The following is a 24154-nucleotide window of genomic DNA, read 5'->3' on the forward strand; positions in this document are numbered from 1 at the left end:
AGGGGAGCGGGTGGGGGAAGAAGACCGGGGGTTGGAATGGAGACGGTGGGCTTAGGACTGGCTGATGGAGGAAGAGGGCTGAGGAGTCAAGGGTGAGCCACCAAGAGAGGTAGGAAACGCTGGAGAACAGTCAACGGCACAAGCCTTGTGAACTTGGTGCTGGGCGTGCAGAGCGGGAAACGCGCGCGTAACTGTCGGGAAGACAGCAGGGTGCTTCCTTCTTGAACTCGGGGGAAAAGGGGTGCTGGCTGGAGATGGGAACATCAGAAGTGATCAGCAACTACCAGGGCCCCAGGGCTCTGGCCAAGCCTGATGCACCTCACCCCAAATCTAGTCCTGGCAAACCCTCTCTGCTGCCTTCTGCTTCACCCTCCTGGTTGCTGGAATCGCCAGTAGGGGACAGAGGCCACCGAGGCTCCATTTCATTCAAGCGGCAGCAGGAGTCCCCAGAGGGAAAGGAAGGGGGCCCCTGGAGGGCCACGGTGAGGGGCCCATGGCTCTGGCTCATGGAGCCAGAGAAGCACTGTTAGAGTGAAACCCAGCCCCCCAGTCCCGCCTGCTAAGGGCTGTCCTGGGGGATGGACAGGAAGCCAGGGGACCCTGAAGGGAGGAGAAGCCACTAGCTGAGTCGTACCCAAGCCCTCATGATCCACACACAGGCTAACCCGTACAAACTCAGAAAGGACGAGCCAGCTCAGAGAGTACGTGACTCTTTCTCAGGAGAAAGCACAAGAGCGGTTAAAGGTCCCGTCACCTGATGGCTTCTGTCACCAGTGTGATCAGGGGCTTGTCCCTGCTTGCACACCTGCAAAGTCACTCCTCTGGGCCACCCACACTTCACATCATCCTCTGCAAGAAAACCCCCCAGCACTCCCCAGCGGGGGCTTCTGCCCTGCCCATCTCTCTCCAGGCCAGATTCTGGAATCTGCTCCCCCATGTCCCTCTCCTCTTGCAGCAAAGCCTCGGAACGACACAGTGCTGAACATGGAGTGTTTCCCGCAGAGTCCCCTCTTTGGCAGGTTCATGGGACAGCATCCACCCTGCAGGCAGGCAGGGGCAACTCACAAGTCTTCACGTGTTCTCTGTCAAAGCTCCAGTCCCCCATAGGACCTGCTGGGTCTCCTGCTGCAGTGCCCACACCTCCATCCGGAGCCCTCCTTCACTGCTTTCCTATCTCAGTCCTTTCCAGCTGCTGGAACAAGATCCCGTGGACAGGGACGCTTAGAAACAACACGCATTTATTGCTCACGGTCCTTCAGGCTGGAAGTCCAAGATCAAGGGGCCGCACGGCCACGTTCTGGGGACGGCCCTCCTCCTGATCCATGGCCAGCACCTTCTTGTTGTGTCCTCATGTGGTGAAGGGGTCCAGGTAGGGCACTGGTCCCATTCATGAGGGCTCCTCCCTCATGAACCAAGACCACCCCCACCCCCGCAGAGGCTCCATATCCTAATGCCATCATCGCTGGGGGTCAGCATTTCAAAATAGGAATTTGGGGGGGACACAAACACCGAGGCCACTGCACCTCCTGAGTCTCGCTCAGGGCTTCTGTGTTAACTGCATTACCTCATCAGAGCCAACATCACCCGTCTGCCCTCTACCCTTGCTCTGCTCCCTACCTGGGCTGTACTTCCTCCAGGAGGCCTTCTTTGACTAGCCTCTCTAAAGTAGCCTGCCCAGCACTCTCTCCCTGTAGCTTGTTTTCATCACAGCGCTCCCTGCTCATTCTCTGTCCCCACCTTCTCTAGAACGTGGGCTCCGCGAGGGCCGGTGTGTGGCTGCCCAGGAGTGGCTGTGTCCTTGGCACTTAGTGCCAGCGGGGGCTCCATTGGCCCCACCTTGGGCCTTCCTGGATTCCGTTTCCCTCCCCGACCCGCCTGGTACCTTTGCACCACCTGCACCTCGGGTCACAGGCAGAGGAGAAAGCTGACCCTCCAAGCCTCAGAGCAAACCTTCCAGGAAGACCTCTGATAAAGTCAAGGGCGGCACAAAACTCCCTCCCTTCCTGGGAGGGGCCCCATGGACCGGATCGGGGCTCGCAGCACGCACAATTACACAGGCACACAGGCAGCTCCGACAGGGGTTCTAACCGGGGACGTAGCAGCCCCAGAAACTTGGGGAGAATCCTTCTGTAGAACAAAGACTCCTTTTCAAGGGCTGAGTCCTACCCCTTCATCCCAGCCCCATCCGCTCTCTCAGCAGCGGCTTGGGCCGTGCAGCACAGGTTTCTGTCTCTGTGGCTTGGGAATTCTTTGAGAAATAATTCACATCCACCACACAGGCATATGTTATATAATTGTCATCATATAGACATAAAAGCATTTCATGCATACTGTTCGGAGCCTCTATTTTTTTTTTTTCAGTTGGTGTATTTGAGAGAGCTGCCCACACCAGCATATAATGGAATCACGGCTGTTTTTAAAATAATTCCATTTTTTTCCCACATTAAGTCATGCAGGAACACAGTAAAGGTTGAAATAGGTAGAAAATGGATGCAGTGAAAAGGGGTCTGCTGCCCATGTACCCCCAAGCTCCGTATTGTGACCCGTTTCTAGGATCTCCTTCCACGGCTGTCCCACCTGGCACACTCAGGTGACTGTAGACTCACGGGGTCGTGTCTGCTGCACATCCCAGCACCTGCGGGATCTTACCCAGTTGGCAAGCGTTAAAGGACTCCCTGATGTTCCCATTCCTCGTCCAGCAGTGGCACGCGAGGCACCAGGTTCCATGCAATAGAGAGACACACTCAGGTTTCTCCCTTGCTTGTGAACATGCTGTGGCTCCCTATTGCCCAGCATATCTGGTCTGGCTTCCAGGGGTGACAGGGAAGAGGCCACCCACCCTGGGTTCAAATCCCAGCCCAGTCACCTAGTCATGAGTAACCAAGGCAGTGCTCCAGGTCCCTGGGCCACAGGCAGATGATACCCCCCAGAGGCTTGCAGCGATGTGTGGGGCTGGGTAATGGTTTACCCTCCCCCTTCTTTGACAGTGTTCATTTCAGTGCCTGTGTTTCCTTGCCTCACCTGGGTCCCAGCACGGGTACAGCAAAGCCCCCAGATGGCTGCTCTGCATGTGTGCCCCTCTGCACATCTCCCATCATGTCACACCGCCGCGGAGGGAACCAACCTCCCTGCACACACAGATGTCCCAGGCCAGGGCCCCGGCCCTGCACCCCCAGCTCTGAGCGCAGTGCCTGCCCGCACCCGCTCATTCACTCACCCTTTCATTCCACAGCCATCCCAGGTACCTGCTCTGGGCCAGGGAGGATGCAGAGACGTAAGGCAGGGCCTGGTCTGTGGTGCTGAAGGTGCGGTGGTGGGGACACTCACAGAAAGACAGTCATCACATGGTGCATACACTCAGTGGCGGAAGAGGCTCTGAGTCCCTGGCCCAGTAGGCAAAGGGTAGAGGCCTCCTGGGTAAGGACCAGAGGCTGGCGGGAAAGGTGGGGAGGGCTTCCAAGCTGACAGAACAGGATTAACAACAGCAGCGAGGGAGGCGGGAGACAGGTGCATGGGTGTGCGTGTGTGTGCACGCGTGCATGAGTGTGTGTGCACGTGAGTGTATGAGTGAGTGAGTGTGCAAGGGATTTTTTTGTCCCGGATGCCTTCGGCCCTCAGACCTCGCCTTGGCCTTCACCTGCAGCCTGCGGACAGTGCTGAAACGGCTCTGAGTTTTGAACCGGAGTTTCCATTCTCTGCCCTAGGGCTCCTCTACTGCTGGGGACAGGGCGAGATGCCCCGGCCACTTGCGAACACAGCCTAATGCAGAGCCCGTGCCCCCCGGATCCCGTCCCCTGACACTCGGGGGTCCACTCCAGAGGCTTGCTCGTAAGCCTGAGTCCCGGCAGCCTCCGCCTCCGGCTGCTGGCAGCAGCTCCACGGTGGTGCCCGTGCTTGGTGGCTTTTCCCCTCTCCCCGCCCCCTGGCATCACCTCCCCCAGAAGCCACCTGTGCCCTATTGTGGCAGCCTCTGCCATGGTGGGGGACCTAAGTGGAGACACTTCTGAATTTGGGTTATTCTGTGGGGAAACTGGGAAGAGCATGCTCCCAGTCATTGAAGAGGACTTACCTCCGAGAAGGCAGGGGGTGGGGGAGGATGTATTATCGCTCCCTTTATATAACTTTCCGTCTTTTTAAAGTGGTGAGATCACAGTGTGACCCTCATGTCACAGGTACAAATCTGCAGTCACCTGAACTCCCATGCACCCACAAACAACCCCTGGGGACATTCAGACACTTATACAATTTTCCTCGGTCATTTTGGGCTCAAACTGGGCCAAATTCAAGATCTGCCCCCACCCTCCGTCCCCCAGGTTGACCCTGAGCTCAGGGGTCTCCCTGGCTGTCACAGACCGGCACAGAGCAGGTGACCCTCTCCAGCCTGGCTCTTCCAGGTCTTGTGTCACCTCCCATGATGGTGAATTTCATGTGTCCACCTGGCTGGGCCGCGGTGCTCACACAGGTCAGATGTTATTCTGGATGTTTCTGCGGGGGTGTTTTGTGGTGAGATTAACATGTAAATCAGCAGACATTGAGTAAAGCAGATGGCCCTCCGTAAAGTGCGTGGGCCTCATCCCATCATCCCAGGGCCTGAACAGAAAAAAAGGCTGACCTGTCCTGGGCAGAGGGCGCTGCCCCAGGTCTCCCCTGCTGACTCACCCCGCAGACGGTGGACTGGCCAAGCCTGCACAGTCACACCAGCCAGTTCCCTAAACTAAATACCTCCTCACACGCACCCCCTGGCAGTTCTGATTTGCTTGAGAACATTAACACCCACTATGAGGCTGGAGCCCCCATCCTCAGTCCCCCAAATGTAAGTGTCTCCTCAGCCCTTTCTCAAGTGCATGGGCCAGGCCGCAGCTCTTTTCAGCCCAGCTCCAGATGCAGTGTAGGAAGAGCAGGAGTTTCTTCTGCACACTCACGCCAGCCTAGGAACCTCTTGGGGTCCATGCCTGACCCCAAGCCTCATCCCGCCATCCTGTCATTTCTAATCTGCTGATGTCACTCCCCAGAAGTACCAGGGACTTCTCCACCCACAACTGGCAATTGCCTGGGCTTCCCCTCCCTGATCAGTTAAGATGAGGTGCACTTGTTCCTCTATCAAGTCCGCATCTGGGGGATGGGATGCAACAATGCTGAGAGGCAACTCTGCTCCTCCCAGCTGCCTGCTCCATCCTCCTGAGGGTATGGCCTTTGTCCTCAGGCCTCAAAATGGTGGCTAGAGTTCCAGCCCTCACATGCAAATTCCAGGTAGTAGGACTGAGGAAGTAAAGAAGGCAAGAAGCATGAAGAACGTGCTAATGATCCTTTGTGCTCAAATTTCCTGGAAGCAGCTGCTTCTGGCTTGTACCCCATCTGTAAGAACTTAGTCACGCAGCCATATGCAGCTGCAAAGGAGGGTGGAACATCCAGTCCTTATTTGGGAAGCCATGGAACTAGCTAAAAATTGGGGGTTCTATTATCCCAGAAGAAAGCGAGCAGAAATGGGGGGCAACCAGCAATTTTTGCCCTACCCAGGATCTGGGGCCAGGGTGGGAAAGAAGGAGTTATCTCTGCCTCCAGGCTCAGCATTGCCCCCCAGGGAAGGGGAGGTGGGCATCAGAGGGTGTCCCCAGCAGGTCTGCTCACAGCAGGCAATAGAGCCCCCAAAGATAATGTGGGACTGACCTCCCCTCCACACATTCCTCCAGAAGGCTCAGGAAGGACAAGCCCCCTGCAGGCCTTCCTTGACAGTGGGTCTTACGACAACGAGAGGGGAGGCAGGCTGTGGTGTCCAGCTGTGGCGTTTGCACAACACATATGAGCTGTCCCCCTGTGTTGGGCACCCATGCGTCCAAGACAGCCCACTTCCCAGGTGGGCTGCGAGGCCCCACCAGCACCTCCTTTCGGCCCTGAGCCCCAAAGTGCTACAAGTGGCCTCCCAGAGCCCCTTGCTTCCACCAGATGCCCCAGCCGGTGGGGATCCTGCCGCTAGGGAGGCGGCTCCAGTCCCCACGGCCCCCACACAGGGTGCCCCTGAGAGCCCGTCATGCGGGCAGTGGATTGAAAGCCACAGAAGTGCCAAAAGCAGAGCCAAAGAAGGTGATGGCCTGGCGCTCCGCGGATGGTGCTCCGGGTTTCCCAGACTCTTCTATCCTGATGCGACCTTAGAGCCTCGGTTCCTGGGTTGGCGGCCGACACGTTGGCTCCCGACCACTGGCCATGGTGTCCTCTGCACAGGGGCGCGTGGGGAGGGACGTGAGAACACAGTGAGGGGGTGGGGGGGGTCACGGGAGTGGAGGGTGTTCTCATTCCCGATGCTGGCTTGTTCTGGATCCCGTACACATATGGAGATGGGATGCTGACCCTTGGCTGGCCAAGGCTTGTGGGGAATGGGGGTTCACTGGAGCATCAACTCAGCCAGGCCACCACACCTGGGTGTTTGGTCAAACACCAGGGTCAGTGATGCTGCCCAGGTGTTCTGCAAATGAGATTAACGTTCCAGTCAGCGAGGAGACTCCCGTTGGACAGGGTGGGCCTCGCCCCATCAGCTGAAGAGTGAAAGCGTTCTCCCGCAGCAGAACCAGCAGGGAGGAGTGATCCTGGGAGGAGCACCCATGACTAGGAATGACACCAACGAGGCCTGCCTCCTCCTGAGGATCCTTCAAAAGGGCTCTGACATCCTGTCAACCACCCTCCCTCTGGAGGGGGTTAACGAGGCAGCTGCCAGCACAGAAAGCTGTGGAAAGCTGGCTAGCTGCCCCCGAAGGGTCCCCGGCAGGGCCCCATCTCTTGAACTCAGCTCCGGGGAGAGGGAGCCCTGTGCCTGCGGCCGCTCTCCACCTGCCCCCACGTGCCTGGTCCGCTGGCTGGCATCCTTACTTCGGCCTTCGTGGTCGCTTGGCGCTGCCCCGGGACTTGCGGGGGGCGCTGGGGGGCAGTGGACTGTGGTGTCGGCCTCCACTATCTGTGGACCCTGGAGGGGTGGGGAGACTCTAGTTCATGGTCGAGGCCGACTCCCGCAAAGCCAGAGTCCCCACTGCCGGGTCCCTGGTGCGGATGTCCCAGGCCTGGCCCAAGCCGCCAGCCCCTGGGCTCAGGACCTGCATGGGCACGCCTTCCTCTTCCAGCTCTGCATGGGCCCCTGTGGAACTGCGCCTCCCCAGCCTGGGACCCCACTTCCCCACACACTAGTGACACAGGCCTGTCCCGAGACCCCCCTCAGCCACTTTCTCCACCACAAAGGATGCATGTAATTAGGGTGGGGGCATCCTCGTGGAGTGTTTCCCATCCCCCACGCTGTTTAAATTGGCTGGTGCCACTGCCCCCAAGGGCACGGCCAGCAAACTCCTTTGAGACCCTTTCCCCAAGAACCCTTGGAAAGGAGGGCCTAATAACGAGTTCTTGACCTGTTCTGAAACAGTAACAGGAAAGCGTCTGTTAAAGGTACAGCAAGAGGGACTGAGGTTAGACATAAGGAAGAACTTCCCTCCCTGGTGGGCTTTAGGCCTATTGATGATTTATACCCATCCTTCCCGACGACTCGGCTGTGTGTTGGTTTTGGGGGTGTCGGGGGAGCGGAAAACATTGCCAGAGGGCGGGTCCCACCCCCAGAGAGGACTCGGGTGGCTCCTGCCTCCCAGGCTGGGGAGAGGGTCACATGCACTCAGAAGCCGACATGCTTAAACCATCTCCGGGTCACAGCCTCAGTGCCTCTGAGACACAGGCAGAGAAGAATGGGGTGTGCCCTTGGGGTTTCCGGGTTAGCACCCAGGCCCAGTGGTGTCATGGGCAAATTGGTGCTTCCACGATGCCACGGGCCAATGTGCAAAGTTAACAGCCCTCCTGGGGGGCTGTTCTAACCGTCAGTCACGGAACAGGTATCGCTGTTCCTGAATGCGAGCACCTAGCTGGCACAGTGCTCCTGCTCCCATTCGGGACCCGAGCCCCCACCAGGGAGCCACTGGGGAGGTATGGCTGCTGTGGACATGGCACAGGCACGTTGGGGGGACAGACGGGGGCGCAGGAGCTGTGGGATGGTGCAGGCACTGACCTCGGATGTCCCGGGGCCGGAGCGGGGCCTTGCTCGGGCCTGGGCTGCTCTGCCACGTGGCGCTGGGGAAGGTGAAGCTGACCTCGGGCACTGAGGGCCTCTTCTCATCTACACAGTGAACAGGAGAGGAGAGGACTTTAGTTTAGGGGCACCCTGTGAGTCCTGGAGAGGAGAGGACATCACGATCGATACAGCATGTTGAGTGCCTACCTCATGCCCACTGGGCTCTTTGTGTGTACTCCCACAGGCCAGCCCTTTCTAGAACATTCCCTCCTCCAGCTTTGGTTCCTTTCCCTCTCCCTCTCCTTCCCTCTCCTTCCCCTGTTTGCTCTGAGCTGGCCATGACCCGGCCGCGGAGTGAGTATCCTGGGGTTACTGAGTGGAGGAGGATGCAGGGAGGAAGAGGGTATCTCCCCGAGACACAGCTGGGCGCCCTGTGCAGAGGCCACCTGACGGCCTGAGCTCAGATCGCCGGCCCTACGGTCCACCCTGGTCACTTTGTTTTCATCCCAGCACCTGCCTCCTCCTGGTGCACGTGTCCCCACGAGAGAGGGGGCTGTTCTGTTCTCAGGCTGCCGTCCCCCCACAGGCCAGAGTTCTCCTGACACTTAACCAGGACTGGGCCCACTGCTGCTGGGGAATCGGGGAAGGAACGGGGAGTCAGAGGTCTGGGCCCAGGAGAGGTGACAGGGCTGAGCCTGCAGAGCGGGACAGAGACTCAGGAGTGCTGGTGGTGATGCACCATGGTTCGGCCCTGGTGGGAGACAGGGCTGTGGTTTCCCAGGAAATTCAGCGGAGGATTGCCTTGGGACACACAGACCCACGCCCGGAGCTAGCCAAAGACCCGGAAACAGAGATTCACCATGGCTGGGAGGAGCAAACCACCGGGGACAGTACAAGCACGTGGCCTGTGGGAGACGGACTAGTACTCGGCTGTAAGGGCCTGAGCCCCGATGCTCCCACCGCCCCGAGACGCCCTTAGCAAGAAGCCACACCCCATGCAAGAAGCCCAGCCTTTGCTCAGGGCACCCACAAGCAGGGCTCAGCACCTCCCATGAGTTGGGGGCTCCGGCTGTGCCCCTTTCTTGCCCACTGATGGGGCCAAGTTTAGCCCACTCTGGTTTACTGGAAAATGCTGGTTTCCTTTTGTACGCAGACGTAGGGAAGCCACTGAACCTGTCTAGCCATGACGTGCAACAAACAGTCAGTCATCACAGACAGAAAGCGCTCTGAAGATGCACGGGGGAGGCAGACCACTCGGGGATTTTCTGGAGAGCACTCCAGGAAAGCAAACAGCACATGAGTGGATGGAAACGGATGGAAGCGTGTCGCGGGAACACAGGAGCGGAGCTGGCAGAGAACAGCCGCTGCTGGTACCGGGAAGCTCCCACCGGAGATCTGTGTGCTGTTGTCCCGACATCTGGGTGCATGAGCAATTTCATCATAAAACGGGAGGCAAAGCAAGCTCCTTTGTAAATCAGCTGTAGAGACAGGTTCCAAGGGGCTTGTCTGCAGGGGACGGGAGATCACAGAGCCATGAGGCTTTGGCTACGTGGGGACAGCCAGGCTTCTCCCAAGCTGCCCCAGGCAGGTGTCCCCCTGGTGCCTCTCCAGGTGAGGGCCTGCTGGGAGGATGGTGGTGGGCACACACCTGGCCCTGCACCACAGAGTTCCCACGCCTGACGCCACTGCCCTCTCCGGGACCGGGTGACTGTCAATGAGCACGGTGGAAACAGGAAGATGAGTGAATCAAAGCTTCTGAAAGCGGCAAAGTCCATACGGATGAAGAACCTTGAAGAGCTTCCAAGGTTTTGCTGTCCTATCATGGGCCTGTGTCACCGCCAGCAGTCCCAGGAGCCGAACTGAGAAATCACCAGGGTTGGGGGGGTCCGAACTCTGTCCCTAGGCCAGAGATTTCTGAAGAGTTTGAGAGTGTGGATGCGAACCGGGTGGTGCAAGGTGTACACCCAGAGTGAGACAGAGTGTGGCTGTCACACCGTGGCCACGGCCCTAAGACACACTCCCTCCTTGACCCACACATACTCTGACATAGAAACAAGGTACAAGGGAAGGCACAGGAGTGTGGTTGGACACTAGGGAGTGGGTCTACACTCCCAGCTGTGGGACCTCGTGCAACGCCCCGAACGTCTGTGCCTCAGTTTCCTTCTCTGCCCACGGGGACAAGTGGGCTGACATCCACCAAGCGCCTGGCACAGAGTAAGCATGGCGTCATTGTGAGCTCTGATCATGTGGCCAGTGAAACAGGCTCCTCCGTGGCCAGGACTGGCCTGCTTGTGGGTTTTTCCCAGCCTCTATGGGATGGATACTTCGGCAAATATGACAGAGACACATCACTGGAAAGACCAGTGGAAAGATTTTAAAAAGACAGGATGCAGGCAGTTTATCCCAAATGGTGGTACTTCTAGAAGCTGGGTCTTGACATCCTCCTGGTGCAGGTCTGGCACAGCCTGTGGGCACCCTTGCGGGAGCACCGACACCCCCGCCTGCGTCCACCAGCCACACCCAGTGGCCCGCACAGGGGCCGGTATTCACGTCCTACCCACCCGGGAGGGGGCCACCTCACAGCCAAGTACACAGGTGATTTTCTCTCGTTGATGGTTTTGTCTGCATTCCCGAGCCCTCACCACGAGCGTATCCTGGGCACACAACCACAGGAGCCAGCACTCAAACCCAGGCCAACATGGACCGCACTGGCCACCCAGAGTGTTTCAAACTCCGTTGGATTGCTGGGCGGGCCAGAAGCAAAACTGAGCACCTCTGGGAACATGGCATCTTGTGGGACCGGGGGCCTTGGCCCACGCCCAGCCCCGAAAACCTGAAACTAACAGCAAGGCACAGACAACTGACAGTGGCGCACACCGTCATGCTTCCCAAAGACTTGCCCTGGGCAGGAGGGGCTGACAAAGACCTGGCCTACTAGCTTATCTTCCCAATCCTGTACCTGTGTGGACACTGAGGCTGGGCTTTGTCTTGGAGGCCGTGGGGACAGCAGGGAAGAAGCTCTTTCCGGATGACTTTGTCAGCTGTGGGAGTGCTGGGGACAGCTGGCTGTCAGCGGCAGAGTCTGGCACCTGCAGGGACAAGCACATTCAGGCCAGGGCATGGGGAGCGGGCATGGAAGGGGTGACCCGCCAAGGTCACTTTGAGCCAAAGCCACGCACAGATCACGGGTCTGCTGTGTGGCAGATGGCTGTAGGCATGTGGCGTACCTCAGCGCACACCGGCAGGATCACTGCTAGCGCTCTGACCTCCAGAGAGGAATGAATGAGTGAACAAATCCATGATCCTCTTCTGGCTGCTAGCTGTCCCCCCTACCATCCTCTCCTCTCCGTGCCCCCCCACAATAGGGGGGGTTAAATGGTTAACATTTAAATAGATCGACTGAGTAAAGCAAATTTCCTGCCAAGTGTGGGTGGGCCTTGTCAAATCAGTTGAAGGCCCGGATACAACAAAAGCGCGGACTGTCCTGGGAGTGAGGGAGACTGCTCCTGCCTAATTGTCTTGAGCTGGGGCTTTGGGTTTTCTTGGCTTTGGACTTACACTGGTCTCTAGCTTGCCAGCCACGGCTCTGGGATCTGTCAGCCTCCATAAATCACGTGAGCCAATTGCTTATAGTAAACCTTTCTTTGTGTGTGTGCGTGCACATGTGTGAATGTGTGTGTGAACATATATGTGTGTGCATGTGTGCGTGTGCATGAGTGTGTAAATATGAGTGTGTGTGCATGTCTGAGTGTGTGAGCATCTGTGTCAAATGTGTGCATACACATTCTACTGCTCGGAGAGCTCTGACTGGTATGCTCACCTTCTGACCCCTGCTATGGTCCCACCTTTAATCACACCGAGTGATGGTGGAGTGGCTTCAGATTGAGTTAGCAAATGTCCACTGTGTGGCTGGCAGAGGCAGAATGACGTCTGCCAGGCCCCTGACGACCAGCCAGCATGCCCAGAGCGAAGCCTGCTCACTTCCTCCAGTTTATTTAACTAAGTGTAGGATGGAAAGAAACCTCGCCAAGGAAACACCATTTCCATATAGACTAGAACACGTGGCAAACCCACCCTCTCCATCACGCAACTGCAACTTCACACCACCATGATCACTGTAGTCAGGGAGTGGTCAGTGAGGTCAGGGAGTGGTCACTGGGGTTAGGGAGCGGTCAGTGTGGTCAGGGAGAGATCACTGCAGTCAGCTAGTGGTCAGTGCGATCAGGGAGTGATCAGTGCAGTCAGGGAGTGATCACTGCAGTCAGAGAGTGGTCAGTGTGGTCAGGGAGTGGTCACTGTGGCGCTCTGCCGTGTGCTGGATTTTGCTTAAATGCTGATGAGACTTCCACAGGTCGACACCATCCAGCGTCCCTGGAAGGTAACTAGAAATGAGGAACACCCCACAGAGGGATGCCCAAGGGGTCAGAAATGAAAGACGACCTACTTGGCCATGAAACAGGGAGCAGATGACCATCAGTAGCCGCTCAACGGGACCGCGTGTGGAGCTCAGCCCCGGCAGTGGGGGGTCACGCGTGCCAGGCTCGGTGCCAAGCTCCCGTGGAAACGGGACACCATGTGGAGGCAGCTGCTATGTGGCTGACATGTGCTAGAACCTAGTGGGGCACTTTAGGGCTAAAATGCCAACACCATTTGCGCACATGAGCACTTATGGAAGAACGTTAGGGAAGGACCCGAGATGGGAAACTGCTGCCTGCACTGTGACGTGGCTGCAAGGAACATGCCCACACCTGGCTTCCGATTAGGAAGGGGTGGGCGCGCCTGGGGGACCCTCCCTCTCTGCCGGCTCCACTGGACCCCGGGACTGGCCTAGGAGGCCCGCCAATGTCCACCTACTGGCTGCACGCTCCAGGTGAGGGATGGTGACCGCTTCCTCCTGGCCTTCCTCTCCACAGAGTGGTCCCTGCCCGGGCTGGCAAGGGGCCACCTTCGGTCTGCTGGGCTTGGGGCTGGGGTGACACTGGCCTTTGGGTCCCTGGAGTCCAGGGCCACTTCCTCCGGAAGGTGGAGGGAGGAGTGGCCGCTGCCCCAACCGCGGTCCTGTGCCCTGAAGCGCCGGGCAGCTGCGATGAGAGCGATGCTTTTGGTGCTCACGGCCATGTCCTCGAGGGCCTGGGCGCTCAGGGCCGGGCTGCTGGCCTCCGCTGTTGCCCGTGAGGTGCCCACGTCTGGGCTGGTCATGGAGCACAGCTTGGAGACCAAGTTCTTCACACTCAGGGAGTTTGATGGCTGTAGGAACCAGTGCCACTGATGGTCAGATGTCACCGGGCCAACCCAGTTGGCCCGACCCTGGCTGCACCCCAGAAACCAACTCAGGGCCAGTGATTCAAGGTCAGTTGGGTGGGAGGAGGGCCAAGACAGGTGCGTGAAGAAGCAATCTCTGGGACCAGGACACCCCAGAGGCACAGGTCACTGCTCCCAAGGGCCGAGGGGCCCAGGGCATCTCACACGTAGAGACATGGATGTGGCTTCTCCCAAGGGAGCTGAGCTTCCAAGCACCCCTGCTAGGCCAGAGGACTCCCCGTGGGGCAGGGGGTGTCCTCAGCACGTGACCCAGAGTGCGAGCGCTCACTGGTCATGAAACTAGCAGCTTCTTAAAGGTAGTTCATAGGAAAGACATGAATATTCACAGCCGCCCCCACCGCTCTGCAGGAGCAGGGGAGGCCTCCCCAGAGCCTAGGCCCCACTTAGGGCCGCACACCAACCTCATGAGCTGGAGGGGTCAGCAGGACGCGGAGGGATGGTGGAGGGAGAAGAGAATCTTGCTTGTCCAGCGTTCTCGATGGTGTGGCTTCCAAGGACCTGTAGCCACTGCTGTGGGGGACACGCGATGCACCTGCTGAGGTAGCTGCCGGGGCCTGCGGCCCTTCATCCAGCCAGGGACAGCAGGGTCTGAACCCCAGGACACTGCGGCCCATGTCAGGCCACAGCAAGGGCAGAGGACACGCTGGGTGCATGAGCTCAGTGTCCTTATCAGACCTGAGAGGGCTGCAGGAACCTCTGAAGTGGTGGTCAGCAGATCAGAAGCACGGGTGGCCCAGGGACTCCACCTGCAGCTGGCCTCTGCCATGGGGGCAATCGTGTAGAGGACAGAGGCCCTAACTGGTAGGGTCTATACCAGCTCTGGGTGGTCAGTGTCAGAACTGGGCTGCGGCACACCCAGTCAGGCATTCAATCAGCCACGGGACAAATGCAACAGGAGCAAATGTCTAAGCAGAGGCCCAAAGAACAACAATGGAAGACCTGTGCTGAGTGCTGTCAGGAGAACTTGCTGGGCACAGGACAGCATGGGCAAAGGCCCTGGGGCAGGGACCAGCTTCGCACATCCAAGGCACAACAAGGAGAGGAGGATGGAACAAAGACATGGACTTGGCCCAGGACCCTGTGTGTGGAAGACTTTGGCTGTTGGAAGGGTAAGGGACGGTGACAACCTTCCAGCCAGAACTTCCAGAGAGAACTACTCTGCAAGAACAGCGTTTTCTAGCAGCATCCTGTCGAGGCAGGTCATCAGCGACTGCAAGAACAAAGCGTCACACGTCACACCCAGGCTCCCTGACCAGTGGACTCACATCCCTGAGCTGTGCTCTCTCATCTATGAAATCTGAGTGGTGACAAGCCGAGCTGCTGGGAAGACTGCCAACCCACCGCTGGCTGGACGACAAGGGGTGTCTGAGCACCATGTGTACTGCGGAGGCCTCTGGACGCTGTCAGGAGAGCACAGGCCGGTGCCCCAGGGCCAGTGCTCCAAACTAGAGACAGACGCCTGGCCTGCATTTCCTCATGGCAAATCCAAGCAAGCTCTGGCGCCCCTCCAGCCCCCTCTTCACCCATAGAGTGAGACAGCATGTGCCCTTGGTGCAGGGGGCCCCCCGAAGCCCATCAGAGCGCCCCAGCTCCCTCCCACCAAGGGCAGTGCCTGACATGGGCAGGAACATTTCCTCTGCCAGATGCAGACTCAGGACATGGCCCGGGAGCAAATGGCACCCTCCCCTCCCCTGCCCCTTGCAGCTGCAGAGACAGCGGGTTGAGGGCAGGGGTCGCGTCCGTCTTATTCACCTCCCACTGTCCGGCACCGGTGCTCAATGAACACATAGTGAGGTGTGCAGATGCCCTGCTTGCCCCTGCAGCAGCCACCCCTTGGTGCTGGTAAAGAGCCCCAGAGCAACTCTGCGTGACGACATGGCCAGCCCTGAGACGTGGTCTGACTTGGCCTGTCACAGTCCTCCCTTCCCTTCTCTGTAGGGAACTGGCGTAGCAGAGAGCACACGATTCACTGACTTAGGGACATCTACGGGGGAAGCTGATGGAAGGGATTTTTCTCCCAGATGAAAAAGAGAGCCCGGCCCTCCCTTCCTCTTGGAGGTATGATCTGTGGAGCTGTGGCAGCCTCTTTGACCCTAAGGGGAGACGTTATTTCCATGTAGACACATGGGCATCATCAAGTCGTGTAAATCACGGCCCCAAGTCCACTCTTCCTGTGTATACACCTGTGTTGATTAGATCACCGCACTGAGAATTCTGTCACTTACAGCCAAAAGCACTCTGAGTGAGGACCAAGAGCAACCGAAAACTAAAGGGGATCTGGGGCAGAGGCCCAAGTCCAGGACGGGAGCCTAGCTTGCATGCGAGGCAGGCTGACGGGCTTCCTTCCTGCACCCCTCACGTTAGGTGGTCCGCTTAACGGCAGCCCTGCGTCATGTGGCCCCACCATGTCAGCATGCATGGCCCTGCAGGGAGGCTTGGTGACCCCACCAGCCATTGGACGGGACCATGGGGCAGTTGACCCACATAGCTGCGACACAAGCCTGGTCAGCATGGCTCAAGGGCTGGCTGCCCATGGGCCATGGGCTGGATCCCAGGGACTCCGCCCAGTTAGGGCCCCTGTGCTGGGCCTCAGCTGTTGTATGGGAACTGGCTTGGCCACCCTGGGTTAGGCCGTGGGCGTCAGCCGCCCAGCCCGGCTGCCGGGAAACACAGCTCCTCTCGTGCCATCTAGAACATGGAACCCGCCCTCCGGCTCACGGCAGACAGGGGGCTTCGCTGGCTGTGTCCCCACAGTCCGAGCTACTGTAGGGCAGACCCTTCCTGTCTACACTGAGGACTGGAGGTGAGAGGCTCACTTTGCAACCAGCCTGCAATCAGCCCGATGTCAGCATGGGGCCAATGCCCGTCTTCTCTCACCCACAGGTCAGTGGCAAGTTCAAGCAGGTGTGGGCCCAGGAGCAGGTGGAAGAGGCATCTAGTCCTGACTGGGGGGATGGGTGCTTTGTTCTCCTACACACACGCACACGCATTCCCAAACATACACACGCACCCCCATGAGACACTGCAAACATGCACACACTTGCACACATAGGGATACCTGGGCCCAAAGAAGCACATGCATGCACACACACGTGCGCACACACACACATGCACGCATGCCCCAAGGCTGGAGCCCTGCTGTTCTCATTCCCCTGAAGGACATGGAGCAAGACGAGGATACGGGGCCCCCGCTGCCCCCGAATGAGACAAACCAGTGGCAGAGGGATTTGGGGCCAAACTGGGGAAATGGGCCCCTGGCGAGGATCCGAGACAACATTGAAGATATCCTGCTATTTTTCCTGGGGATGCTAATGACATCGTGGTCACGGACAGAGGCATCCCAGCTGTAGAGCTGCATACAGACATTCTGGGGGGACAGGTCACGACGCCAGGGGCCCAGGGGACAGCGGCGATCTGAACTAGGTCCCCCCAGAGCTCCTGTGCTGAAGCCCCTGACGTGACCATTCTGAAAAGGGGCCTTTGGGAGGTCAGCAGGGGCCCTGAGTGCACAGGACTGTGGCCTTCCAGAGAGGGGGGGGGGTCCCTCTGGCACACAGGTGCATGGCACAGACGGGTGTGCAGGCTAGGAAGAGGTTTTCGACAGAAGGGCATGCCACCACTCCCCTCCCCCTGCAGTTGCCCCGCCTCCACACTGTGAGAAGTAGGCGCCAGGTGTAAGCCCCCTGCCTGGGTCACGCTATCAGGCAGACGGGCGGCTAAGACGGGACACACACCGACCAATGCTAACGTGAAAACTGGGGGGCGAGTCTGTGAGCAATTGCTTTACGGGTCTGCTCTGGTGTGGAAGGCATCGAGGCTAAAGTTAGCAGAAGAGAGGGGGGAAGCAGCGACAGTGGCGCACAGCGGCCACGAGGGAACAAAACACAAAGTGAAAACAGCCTTTCTGGCGGCCAGCCCACCAGCCTTGTGACCACCCTGCGCCTCAAGGATCTCCTGGACCCGTTCGTTTGTATGAAACAGCCCTGCAAGGAGAGGACATCGGGCAGATTTCCCAAGAGGAGACCCCAGGACCATGCTCCCTGGGGCCGCACTGCGCCTGCCGAGAGCACGGCAATGCCCAGACGGCAGAGGGGAGAGTACGGGTACCTGTCCGTCTCCAGCAGCATCAGCGGCAGCTCAAACTGGGCACCCCACGGGAGGTCCTTCCTGTCGTCCGGCTGGTCTTGGCTGGCCTCCTCCGGCGGCGGTGGGGATATGTTCAGAGCCGAGCCATCCTGGGGGCAGAAAGGACGCTCTGTGCAAGGGCGAGAGCCAGGGAGCACCAGGGCACAGCCTTGACCTTTGAGCAAAGGTGGCACACAGACAGACACTGTCAGAGCAGCCTCAGAGACCACAGGCCCTCAAGAAGCCACGCAGAGTCATCACGTGACCCAGCAACGGCCCCCCCCCCCCGCCCCGCTCCGGGGCATACACCCGAAGAACTGGGATCAGGGACTCAAGCAGGTGCTTGACACTCATGTTCGCGGCAGCATCACTCCCAATAGCCACACGGCAGAAGCACCCATGTCTATCAGCAGATGGTGGGACAGACACGAGGTGGCCCAGCCACACCATGGAACATCCCTGGGCCTTAGAAAGGATGTTCTGACACCGGCTTCTGCAGGGACAGACCTGGAGGGCATTGTGCTTGGTGAAGGAAGCCAGTCCCAGGAGGACAAGGACTGTCAGGCCCCCAGGTCATTAAAACCACAGGGACAGAGAGTAGATGGTGGTCCCCGGGGCCACATGCTTCCTAGGGACAGACCTGCGGTTCAGTGTAACACCCTTTCTGAGCTCCGGGAGCGCATCTAGAGAAGTGAGCCTGAGGGTGGTCTTGGGGACCCTGGCACACACTACAGGACACACGGGAAGAGGGGAGGAGAGCCTCCAAAGGCTGCATTCTGTGATCGAGCAGGAAGCTCTCAGATCACATGGCGCCCAAAGCCACAGATGATGCAGGTACCAGGGATGCCAAACCAGGGATGGGAAGTGGCTTTACACACCTTCGGATCCCTGGACCAGGCCCCGTGCTACACTTCTGGGCCACTGCCCCTCGCCCGCTGGAAGCCTGGGGGCTCCCCATTTTCTCTCCTGAGAAGGTGAAGCAGGGGGGGCAGGGGCCCAAGCGGCGGGCAGGGTGGAGCTGGTGACAACAGCAGCCATCGGCAGAGTACGTGCAGAGCCGTCCCCCAGCCCTCTTCCCCAGGGTGTCCCCGGAATCGGCCCCTGATGCCCCAAATCACACAGCAGATTGCTGGCATGCCCCGGAGGAGAGATAAAACCCACTGAGGTTCCCTAGAAGATGTCCCTCCCAGGATCCCCGAGGCACCCCGGTCCTCCCCACGCTCTGGCATCCTTCCCCTCAGCCCTCTGTCCCCCACACAGAGTCTGCAGCTGCCAAGGGACACGGGCCCGCGGGGTGAATGTCTCCATGGACCCAGAACACCCCCTCACAAACCTTCAGGGCACCCTCAAAACCTCCCCAAAGCCCGGCCACCACCTCAGCTAACCCAGCGCTGCCCACGCCAGCTCCTAGTGGGGGCTGAGCTTCTTCCCCCGGTGTTAGGGTCGGTTTCCTTGTGGGGCTGGTGGCGGGAGCACCCTGGACGGACTCACCTGCAGGGAGCTGGACAGGACTGAGTGCAGCAGCAGCAGGTGGTTCAGCGAGCCTGTGCCCAGCTCCCGCAAGTACAGGCGGAAGCGCCGGTCCAGGGCCTCCGGCACCTCGACGCCGCCACCTGCGGGACCCGGGAAAACAGGCGGATGGGCGAGACGTCCCTACTAGTGTGAAAGACAGCATCATCTTTTTATGGAAGTTTGTAGGCAGACGTTCCAACCTGATGAAGGAGGATTTTCTGGGGGCGGGGGGGCTACACACACTTCCCCGTGGACAGTTGGTGCCCCATGTGAGCGATTTCTGACATGCTGTGCTTGGCCTTCCCTAGCTTACATCACAGAGAGTGTTTCACACCCAGGGACAGGGGCTGGGGACAGAGTGGGGGACAGGTGCAGGGGATAGGGGCAAGGGACAGGGGCAGGGGACAAGGCGGGGACAGAGCAGGGGGCAGGGGCCGGGGACAGGGTAGGGGACAGGGATGGGGAAGAAGGTGGGGGACAGGGGCTTGGGACAGGGCCGGGAACAGGGCAGGGGACAGGGGCAGGAGACTGGGCAGGGGTCAGGGCAGGGGGACAGGTCCAGGACCAGGGGTTGGGGACATGGTGGGAGATAGGGATAGGATATAGGGTGGGGGGACAGGGCCGGGGCGAAGGCCAACGGGGGTCTGCCTCTACGCCCTGGGAGACCGGGACTCTGCTTGACCCGGGCCGGGGCGGGCGGCCTCACCCTGCACCAGCTGCCACAGGTCCTGGATGAGCCGCTCGCACAGCAGCCGGTGCTGGTGGTGGCGCTGGATCACCAGGTCCTTCTGACGCAGCAGGCTCCCCCGGCAGAGCTTGTCGGCCCGCAGCTCCGTGTTCTCCACCTCCAGCTCGTGTGCCCGGCACAGTAGCCGCAGCACCTCCCGCTGGTCCTCGCTGACCGCGTGCGTGGGCAGCAGCTTCTCCAGCTGCGATGCCTTTCTCTTGGCGTTGGCCAGCCGCCGCTCCAGCCCGGCCTGCCGGGGAGACGGAGCACTCAGGGCCGGCGCCTGCAGTCTGTGCTCCCATGCCGGTGCGTTCCGGGGGGCTCAGCTTTGCAAACCGTGCTCAAGAGAACACGGTGCGGGGGAGACCTATGGGCTCCGAGGACGTGTGCCCATCGCCCCACACTAACCACACCCTTTATCTCCTGTGTTCCGATGCTTTCACATCTGGGCCCTCGCCCACCCTGGAGGGACTGCCCCTCCCAAGGTGAGCTGGTTCCCAAGGGCCTAAACCACTCACCCAGGAGCACAGATCTCCAGGGCAGACCAACCAACCCAGAGCCTGCACCCCAACCCCCTCCTCCACAGGGCTCTCCACGAGCCTAAACAGACACTGTGCACGGTGACCACCACGCAGACGCCGGGGTTCTCCAGCTATGCCAGAATAGGGACCATGAGACGATGAGCCACAGCGTCACAACTCATGGTTGTGCAAGAGGCTCCTTTCTGCAGGGAGGAGCCTGACTGACTTCCTCTGACCGTGTCCCTCCAGCCTGTGCCCAAGACCTGACTCAGGGAAGACGGAGCAAGAGGCCGAACCAAGCACAGACCCATGGGGAGCGCCTGCCCACAGGACCCCTGGAGCTGGAGGCTCTGCCGCTCTGGACAGAGAGGGTGGCTGTCTTTGTAGATAGGCAGGAACTGCCTCGTCTCCACGGCCACTGGCTCCTCTGTCCCCCAGGCCACTCCTCCTGCGCGCTGACCCCTGCCACCCCCGCGGCCATCACTAGCATGAAGGGCAGGGACTCTGCCGTCGGCTTCCCCTGTCCCTGGGGACATGGAACAGTTCATCTCAGCTCCCTGAGCCTGGTCCCCATCTACAGGACGGCAGTGGCAGGCCCCACCCGGTGTACTGTGGTCACACCGCTGCCGTGACCCTGCACACACAGCCCCTTCCCCCACCTTGAGGGCCGCAGTCTTCCGCTGCTCGGCCAAGAGCATGTTGACCTCCTCTCTGGCCAGAGCCACCTCGTGTGGCTCTGCGGACTCGCCCTCGTCCCCATCCACGTCGGCGTCGGCTGGCTCCTCATCCTTCTCTGGTGTCCTGTCCCTGTGCGTGTGCTGGTGGGTCTTCTCCCGCTCCCAGCTGCAGCCACAAAGGAGGGGCCAGGGGTCAGGGTGCAAGCTATGCCCAGGCTGGTCTACCCACAGGCCTGGGCAGAAGCGGGTCTGCTGCCTCGTCTTTCCAATCTTGTAAAACACAAAAACTCACGAACAAAACCCGGAAGGAAACAGAAGCAGTGAACACTATACAGGATTGTCGGACGATGAAACACAGGTCTCTGCTGCCTGGGGCTCCAGCTCTGCCCCGGGGACTGCGGGCCGCCTGCACACAAACACGCTCCCGCTGAGCCCAGCCCCCTCGGCCGCAGGACTTGGGGGGCAAGAGCACACTGGGGCTCTAAGGATTAGTGTGATGACCTCCACTCAGGGCAAAACCTCAGAGGGCCACCAACAGGCTGTGAATAACCATGGGCACCATTCGGGAGGGACAGTGGGAAGGGAGGACAGAAGCAGCAGGGCTGGGGGCAGCGTGTGGATGGAGTGGATCTCTGGGTGGAAGAATTCCTCTGGTGCAGGTATCATGCTCTGTGTATAACTCAGAAAATACACAGAAAGGAGGAAGCGGCAGGAGAAGGAGAAATGCGGGGAGGATGGGACAAGAAAGCACTCAGCGTAGGTTACCACAAGCAGCAGACCCAGGCATCCCAATCTGAGCAGGACAGGGCCGGGCAACCCCGCTCCTGGTGTGACTGTAACTAGCACCCCTCCCCCGCTCAAAAGCGTCCCACTCCAGGTGACAGACGACACAGTCCCTCCATATGCGGTCAGTCTATTCACGGTACGTACAAATAGCAAGGATGTGAGAATGGCAGAAGGGTCCTGGCCTGGTGTGTGGGCAAACCCACACCCCCTCTGAGCCTCAATGTCCTCTTCTGTGAAATGCGGTTGATCCTAACCTGCCAGGGCTGGCTCTGGACCCCAGGCTGGGACAGAGAGATCGCAGGGACCCAGATCTCCCACCCGGATCTCCCACCAGGCCCAGCTTGGCTACAGGGGAAGGACAGCAGGAAGAGATTGTGCCAGGAGTCCTGCCCAGGAACACAGGGTGCCCTCACTAAAGTCCCCCTTGGGGACCTGCAGGCAGTAGCACAAAGGCGCTCCCATCAGTGGCCCGTGGTGTCCTGGCTGGCCTCCCTGCCCCTTGCGGCTGGTATGCGAGCACACTCACTCTGCAATGGTCAGCAGGTGGCGGGACACGTCAACGTGCATCTCGATGTTGGTGTTCTCCAGCTCCACCAGGCTGCGCCGCATTTCCAGCTGCTCCTTGAAGGCCCCGATGAGCTGCGCCCTGATCTTGTTCATCTGCAGGCAGCTATCCTCCTCTCCATCGTGGGCGGGGATCATGACTGGGGGCAGGAAGAGAGCCAGCTGCCCCAGGAGCAGTGCCACCTAAGCCAAGCTTGAACGCCTTGCTTGCCCACCAGCACAGGCTCTGCACTAAAGAACTCTGTACATGTTTAGAGAGATGGGTGGGTGGATGGATGGATGGATGGATGATGTGTGGGTGGATAGATAAATATCGAATGGATGAATTAGATGGTCTCTTTCCCTGGCTTGGGGTCAGATTACCGTGGATTTGAGTCTCAGGCACCCAAGGAGGGGTGTGGCTGGGCTAGCCGTCTGAGCTCAGACCTCACTTCCTCAGGGAAACCCTCTCAGATTCTCAATCTGGGTCCACCTGCCACTTGTTCTGGTAACACCCTGCCTTCTCTGTCATAGTCCTCTGCATATCGATAATCGATAAACATTTTGTGATACATCTGACACCTGTTTCCTGCTAGAATGTCAGTTCCACAGAGTAAACTAGTTCTTTTTGTTCCCCATGTAAGTTCCTACCTAATGGTTGTCCATGATTCACGGACAGTACTCCCTGGCCACCCCACTGTAGCTCCGCTCTGGCCACACACGGTCTGTTCCCCTGACCTGGAGGGCAGTGATCAAGGGGCACGTTTTCCTTAAATACCAAGTGATCTGAGATGGGCAAAATGAGCACTGCATCCAGAGACTAGACCACTTAGTCATTAAAACAAGATCTGGGGGTGCTTGGGTGGCTCAGCAGTTAAGCGTCTGCCTTTGGCTCAGGTCATGATCCCAGGGTCCTAGGATCAAGTCTCACATCGGGCTCCCAGCTTGGCGGGGAGGCTGCTTCTCTCTCTCCCTCTTCCCCTGCTTGTATTTCCTCTCTCGCTGTGTCTCTCTCTGTCAAATAAATAAATAAAATCTTTGAAAAAAAATAAAACAAGATCTTGGGGGCACCTGGGTGATTCAGTGGGTTAAAGCCTCTGCCTTTGGCTCATGTCATGATCCCAGGGTCCTGGGATCGAGCCCCACATCAGGCTCTCTGCTCACTGGGGAGTCTGCTTCCTCCTCTCTCTGTCTCTGCCTACTTGTGATCTCTGTCTGTCAAATAAATAGATAAAATCTAAAAAAAAAGAAAAGGGGGGGGCGCCTGGGTGGCTCAGTGGGTTAAGGCCTCTACCTTCGGCTCAGGTCATGATCCCGGGGTCCTGGGATCAAGCCCCACGTCGGGCTCTCTGCTTGGCGGGGAGCCTGCTTCTCCCTCTCTCTCTGCCTGCCTCTCTGCCTACTCGTGATCTCTGTCCGTGAAATAAATAAATAAAATCTTTAAAAAAAAAAAAAAACAAGATCTGGAAATGCTCATAATGCTCCTGACAGAGGCGTGCACACCAGGGTCCCACTGCTGCCCCAGGCACACCACAGCAGGACCCAAGGGAGCCCGTCATCCCCTCAGGGCTCACCAGAAGACCACCACCCCTCACGACGTTGCCTGTCTCCCCAGAACACCTAGGACCAGTCCCAAATAATTAAGAGCCCATCAGGGTGAAAACCCTTGCGGCACGCATCCCTGTTGACCCCCGAGCCCTGAAGAAGCCCAAACATCCTGGTCACCGCTCAGCTTTGCACATTCTCTACAACCACCCCATCTTCCTCCCCACTGGCCTCCCAGCCCTTCACTGGCCCATGGGACTCGGTCTGCCATCAACCACAGCCCCTTCCCTTTGAGTACTTCCTTCACTCTCTTGCCCCAACAGAACCCTGAGCCCTCCAAGTCACCTAAGACAGAGGGACA

General features: G+C 59.0%; 1 protein-coding gene across 1 annotated transcript in view; it reads right to left on the reverse strand.

Moving 5' to 3' along the window:
- Positions 1 to 6857: 6857 nt before the first annotated feature.
- LOC308359396 (kinesin-like protein KIF19) overlaps positions 6858 to 24154 on the reverse strand; it is a gene marked incomplete at both ends in the record, with an annotated part of 32329 nt that continues 15032 nt past the window's right edge. The window contains 10 exons of the mRNA XM_080830429.1: positions 6858 to 6955; positions 8033 to 8140; positions 10995 to 11124; positions 12890 to 13282; positions 13759 to 13867; positions 17465 to 17592; positions 18974 to 19095; positions 19701 to 19971; positions 20902 to 21085; positions 22232 to 22409. Of these exons, the coding sequence (XP_080686555.1) occupies positions 6858 to 6955; positions 8033 to 8140; positions 10995 to 11124; positions 12890 to 13282; positions 13759 to 13867; positions 17465 to 17592; positions 18974 to 19095; positions 19701 to 19971; positions 20902 to 21085; positions 22232 to 22409 (1721 nt within the window). The remainder of the gene's footprint in view (positions 6956 to 8032; positions 8141 to 10994; positions 11125 to 12889; positions 13283 to 13758; positions 13868 to 17464; positions 17593 to 18973; positions 19096 to 19700; positions 19972 to 20901; positions 21086 to 22231; positions 22410 to 24154) is intronic.

The sequence above is a fragment of the Martes martes genome, assembly GCF_963455335.1.
Source record: "Martes martes genome assembly, chromosome: 18".
Taxonomy (NCBI): Eukaryota; Metazoa; Chordata; class Mammalia; order Carnivora; family Mustelidae; genus Martes; species Martes martes.